At 37.8% G+C, this 6,500-nt stretch overlaps 1 protein-coding gene across 1 annotated transcript; it reads right to left on the reverse strand.

Moving 5' to 3' along the window:
- On the reverse strand, window positions 524-1,478 carry LOC108661351. The gene is made up of 2 exons (XM_018117483.1): window positions 901-1,478; window positions 524-803 (listed from the first exon to the last, which is right to left on the reverse strand). Exons 1-2 carry the CDS (start codon window positions 1,476-1,478, stop codon window positions 524-526), a joined length of 858 nt encoding a protein of 285 aa, XP_017972972.1.

Consider the following 6,500-nt stretch of genomic DNA (forward strand, 5'->3'; position numbering starts at 1 on the left):
TCAGTCTGGAACTCACTGCATGAACACGTCTTGGTGGAGAGGTTGACCACTGTGTCCTTAGTCTCGCTTATAACTTAAAACTTCACCCTATCGATTGGTTGTATGGAAAAGTGACATACTTCATTGAATCATTTGTTCAACAGATCAGTAGCCTAAGGGCTGCGGGGCGTGGTTAAAATCAATGCCTCATTGTGCCGGTTATGGAACCAACATTGAAACATGCCTTTGATGCACTCGATCAACACCGTTATTGGCATTTTTCTTACATGCCTCAAACAGGAGTTAATACACTCTGCAATATTGGATGTCATTATCTTGTATCGCTTTACTGGTGACTGTGCACGTGCCCATCTCTCAAGGCCTAATCTCATAAGGCTATCATAAGCAGGTTTGCAAAGCTGTTTCAGTTGATTCATTTGTCTGTTAAAATTGGTGAGCCTATAACAGTTGGCGGCCAAGGTGAAAATTATGGCAACATCTTCGCGCTTGAACCTATTGTTAATGTTTTTCCCTAAATGGTAATTCATAGATTGTGATGAGCGTCCTTGTACACTTTCTCAATTGCATTCTTAATGCTAAGATGCTGATCAGAAATGAACATTGCATTTTCAGGACAACCAATCGCACGACGTAATTGGTTAAGAAACCACGACCAAGACTCTTTGTCTTTGACGTGGCTAATGCCAAATGCAACTGGATAAATCTGCCCATTCACATCTTTGCATATCGCCACAAACAAAATACTCTTGAATTTGCCATTCAGATGTGTGGCATTGATAACGACTACATACCGTATTACAGCACTGAACCCTCGAATACATGACCCGAACACCCAAAAACAATATTTGAATTGTTATTCCCCATCTGTAGCGACACACGTGATAGTACTGAGATTTTCACGTTTCAACATATGGAAATATAAGGGGAGGAGTTTGAAGGACTCTTCTAGGGGGACCGAACACAAGACTCTCTGCATACTCTTTCGCTTGCCAGGCCTTACCATATAGACATTGCAATCCCCACTTGCGATTCATCTCTTCCATAATTTCCTTTGATCTCAATAGGGTTACATAATTTCTTTGCACCCTGGTGGAGATAAGCTCACCAATTAACCTCGCGCTCCTAGTTCGATACCCACATTGCAAACCATCAACAGTACATGTGTGTACCTTCTGGAACTTTTGAAGTTGCCAATATTCTCCCTCAGGCAACTTCGTTGCACGCAAAGCAAACTTGCATGCCTTCTCCTTCCAACCAACCTTAAAACGAGCGTGACATGACTTTTTAACTCTAACCTCAATATGTTCTTTTAGTGCCAACATGCTCAAAGCTCGTTTTAATTCGACCTTCGATGAAAACACTTTTTCACGATATAAATGGTTGTCCATTGATCTGGATTTCTCACTCCCAACAGTTTGGAAGGGTATCATATCTACCATGGGAATAATCCATTGACGAGACACCCATGTATTTACCATCTCTTGATCACTGCCATCAAGCAAATGAATGCCGTTCTCAAGTGCGATGGCGTTCTCGTAAATAGGGTCGGCACCCTCAACATCTTCTAATTCAATAGTCGTGGCATGGTCGTCCAACTCAACCTCTTCTTACACAACAGTTGTGGTATGACCTATACCGCCATTTGTATTATTGCAATAAGGAATGTCGGTGTGCTCAACCCTGTCATCTTCTGAATAGTCATCATGTCTGCCAACATAATCATCTTCACAGTCATTATGCAACTCATCATTCCAATTCGCCTAGTCGTCCTCTTCAACATCATCTTCAATCTGATCAGATGCATCGTCATCACTCACAACCATCATAGTGTTGTTTGCGAATGATAATGGACCCACTGCATTTTTGAGTGACAGTTGTGTTTGTTGCAAATTACCAAATATTTCGTTCGATGCACATTCTGATCGGAATTGTGCAGACACCTCATGTGTGTACCGAGCTGTTCAAACTCATGAGGATACATCAAACGTGATTGCCATGGTTGTTTGTTAGGAAATGTATGGTGTGGTATGTTAGATTAATTAACATTCTGTTGTAAGTGATTATTATGTTGGATACCATGTTCATATGGAATATCGTTTGCATTTCTTGCCTTAACTGTCACAAACACAACAACTGTCCTCTCATCTTGCAGAATATTTGCTATATCTTCATCATCCCTAATAACTGTGCGCGAAACCCCTACGGTATGACTGAGCGATGGATGTAGCTCGATTTCATTATTATGTGAGTTGACCCCAACAACCTCTTCAACCAGCTTCACTAGGCCTGAAAATGACAAATCACTCCCAACAGCCTTCACTCATGTCTCACCACCCTTGTGAATGTCATCGACCTAATGACCACCGTATGTAATCATAAGCTTCACATTTGTTTGGCTGCTGAAATTTAACAGAAAATAAGTGTTACAATTAGTCAATTTATAAAAAATTACCCCTTAATGCATAGAAACCACTAACGCAATACCTACCTAAGTCACATCTGGTCGACAGCTGAAATTTAACAGAAATTAAGTGGCGCAATGTCTAATACACATTCATGCAATGCCTAAAATCTAGTGAACAAAAGCCCAAAAATAAGAGGTGAATTGCATAAGTCACGCGCCACCAGTCTCGCAATATATAACAACAGGTCATGCAATATATAAAAACCAGTCATGTAATGACTAAAAACTACTAAACAAAAGCCTCAAAACAAAACATGAATTACACAAGTCAGTCATGTACCGGCAGTCTCGCTATACCTAATAATAAGTCACTTGATTCCTAATATCCACTCACGTTATGCCAACATAACCAGTTCCGTAATGGCCCAATGTCACGCAATATATAACAACGGGTCACGCAATATATAAAAACCAATCACGAAAACTTCAAAAACTAGTGACCAAAAGCCTTAAAAGAAGAGATAAATTGCACAACTCAGTCACGCACCTCCAGTCTCGCTACACTTAAGAATAAGTCACTTGATGCCTAATATCCACTCATGTTATGCCAACATAACCATCCACGTACTGCCCCAACATCACGCAATACATAACAACACGTCACCATATGTACTCTATCCCATATACATACAAACCACTCACATAATGTCTCAACAGAATATATGCATTGCACAATTCACGTAATGCCTAACATCCACTCATGAAGTAATTCAACATGATATAACTTAAATGAAGAAAATAAAAATAAGAAAAGACATAAGAAAATATCTGCTCAATGAAAATTCTTAAAATTTTATTAATTATATTCTCGAAAATAAAAAGAGATTATACAAAAAAAAAAAAATGAACCGTAGTTCATTTCTTCCTAAGTTCATATACTATTTCATATACCTCGGCTAGAATCTTGTTGTTGCCCAGGATGTCAGCAACCAGTTCAAAAGTCCTGGCCATCAGCTTGTTGATGAGGGCGTGTATCTCTTGCTGGAATATCTCCAATTACTCCCTCAAAGGCATCTCCTCCTTTTCAGAGGCTACCTCTTCCCCATTCTCGACTCTTGGATCTTTGGAGGCCATTTTATAATTATCTGAGATTGATTAAGATAATTGAATTTGATTTAAATGGTTAATAGTTCCCTTTATTTATAGGCATGAATGTTGACTCTCATTTTCTACACCTATATATTTGCAATTAAAGGGGGCTAAATTTGTTATTAAGTACTTGTTCGGCCTGGCGTTTCATCTTATTTACCTCTTAAAAGCAAAAGTTAGGCCAAACATCATTTTTCGAGAAATTCTTGATAAAAAGCAGCTTAAAGGTTTTCTCTCTTTTTCATTAATCAAAAGGATTTTAATGTTATATACATCGTTTCCTTTTTTCTCTTCATTTTTCGAAATTTAAGCATCATGGTCCGATTGCTTGGTAGATCAACCAAAATTTAATACTATTGCTACTATACAAGTATGAAAATTGTTCTATTTCTTTATTGATTTCTTTGATTTTAACATCTGAAATTATATATAAACTTCAAGCATTGCATTATAGATTATTAGGTGATTGAAGATAACACTCAATATCCTTTATGGTAATTTTAACCGAAATTATAGTTTATATAATTTATTTTGTTAAACAGTTTATCAAATAGCTTTAGCCTATTTCTAATTTTATAGAATTTGTTATTAAGGGGGCTGAATCAGTACATAATCACCTTCAACATTAGGTAGATAAAGTCACGCAATGCCTAAAAATAAGTCATGCAATGCTCAACAAATATTCAGTCACGTAATGCCTATAAACAAGTCATGCAATGCTTAACAAATATTCAGTCACGTAATGCCTAAACAAGTCACGCAATGCTCAACAAATATTCAGTCACGTAATATTCATGCACCTAATGGCAAATAAACAGGTTACGATTCCTAATATCCAGTCACACACCCTAATATCCAATGACGCAATGCCTAACAAATATTCACGCATCGCCTATGAATTGATTGATTTCGCTATTCCTAGCTAGATTTAAGTTTCCAAACTCATATAATTTACCCATCAACTTTTACGTTCTATGAATAATCCTAAATAAACCCAAGAACTCATAACAAATACCTTGATGTCATCTCTGCACTTTGGGATAGTGAGAAAGTTGGCTGCCGATATAGATCTCGATGGGGTTGGAGAGCTAAACGGTGAGATATATACCCCGATGCCGTTGGAGAGCTGGACAGAGGGATAGCTAAATCGAGATTTAATTTTAAAATTTTTAGCTGAATGACGAGAGAGCAGAAAGAAAGAAATCGAGATGCGTCTTCATTTGGATTAATTAGTTTAAAGGGTATTCTTGTCAAACCTTGTCAAAATTTATTTAAAAATAGTTAAAATTATAGTGACGGTTATTTTTGAAGTGACCTTAGTACGAAAGTCATTTCTCACCATTTTCACTAAAAACAAAGATTTGGATGTCACATGCTGTGTAATAAGATTTGTTGGCTCAGTCAAGCCGAGACCGTGTGCTAACAAAATTCTTTTCCATGGTTGTAATTATCTATGCTGACACATCAAGACAGCAATCCTTTCATTATTATCAGCACTAATAACCACTTTGATAATTTACCCTGGAAAGAGTTAGTTTATCTGCGCTTCTTTGCAGCCTTGCCTCTCACCTCAATTCTAATGGATGAGATTAACAACACCGTTTACCCTATTAATCAAGCTGAAGCACGTGCGAGAATTTCTGATAGAATACCGAGCCAGCGCATTGATAAGGAAGTTGCCTGACTGCTACGCTTATTAGTTTGTTTTCTCTGATGACAGTGTTGGCTTTTTTTGCTTTATCTTTTAACAGTTTATGACACTTGTATGCGTATGCTGTATGCATGCCCGACCAGAGAGGATGTTGAATGCAGGCAACCACACAAGTAGAAAAAGAAGAGAGAATCTGAAATGGCTCTAAAACAAACCACGAAAAATGAATGAATCAGCTGAGCCCCTGTCTAAATAAGAGCATAATGTGAAGAAAGCTACTGCTGAAGAAAGTCAAAATCTCATAATTATAATTAGAAAAATTCATCTACAAGCATTAATGTCTATAAGCTTTTCCGTGTTCTCTCAAAGCGGGAAATTGATGGTGCTCATAGTCAAAGCTAGGACTAGGAGGGGGTGGATCAAGAGAAGCCCAGTAGCACGTCCATGGCCGGCAGGCCTCTCAGAATTGCGCTGGTGATTGGGCCTCTCATCAACGAACCTTTCATTGGGCCCCTCCTCATCACCCTTACTAGAACTTGAAGGCCTCTGCCGATTGCCTTGGCCATGAGGCCTCCTTCCGTCATGCCTGCCATTTTGTCTCATTCCATTACCCTTGCTACTGGGCCTCTCTATGTCATGCCTGCCGTAAGGTCTGTCACCCTTCTGCCTCTGCCTTAAATGAGGAGTCTCACCTTCGGTTAGTTTTAAGAATTCATTAATGCTTAATGTCTGCAAGGAACAGCTGCAGATCAGAGATTTTTGGAATTTTTTATTTGATATAAAAATTGATAAAGAAAGCCAGGTGACTTATACATTACCTTACGAGCTTTCTCTTCCTTAATATTATCTTTCTTCTTAAGCTTTTTCAGATTTCTGGAAAGTAGTCAATTAAATATATATATATATATATATATATATATATATATATATATTCAATCGAAAATGAACTAAAATTACAAACTCCTTTACACTCACAAGCTGGCTGTCCTTTTTTTTTTTTTCCAATAGGTTGCATGGACTCAAGATCCTCGTCTTCAACTTTCCTCTCTTTAGGCCTTTTGGAAGCTTCTAAAGTGTTCCTATCTTCAAGCTTCTTCTTTTTATCATATACTTCAAGAGTCATTAACCCCAAAATCAAAAGCAATGCGACAACCAGTAAATTTATTAAGAGTGACGAATTGCCTTTAATCCGAACAATCCTCAATAACTGTAGCAGTACATTGTCCTTCTTGTCGTCCTTCTTATCACCTTTCTTCTCAACATTATCTTGAGTTACTGTCTTCTTGTTCTTCTTTC

The sequence above is a fragment of the Theobroma cacao genome, chromosome 1 (genome assembly GCF_000208745.1).
Source record: "Theobroma cacao cultivar B97-61/B2 chromosome 1, Criollo_cocoa_genome_V2, whole genome shotgun sequence".
NCBI lineage: Eukaryota > Viridiplantae > Streptophyta > Magnoliopsida > Malvales > Malvaceae > Theobroma > Theobroma cacao.

Coding starts and splice junctions, on each gene's coding strand:
- LOC108661351 (XM_018117483.1), bottom strand. CDS start 1,478: ATGGTAAATACATGGGTGTCTCGTCAATGGATTATTCCCATGGTAGAT. Junction 804..900: donor ATATTTCCATATGTTGAAAC/GTGAAAATCTCA, acceptor TCGAGGGTTCAG/TGCTGTAATACGGTATGTAG.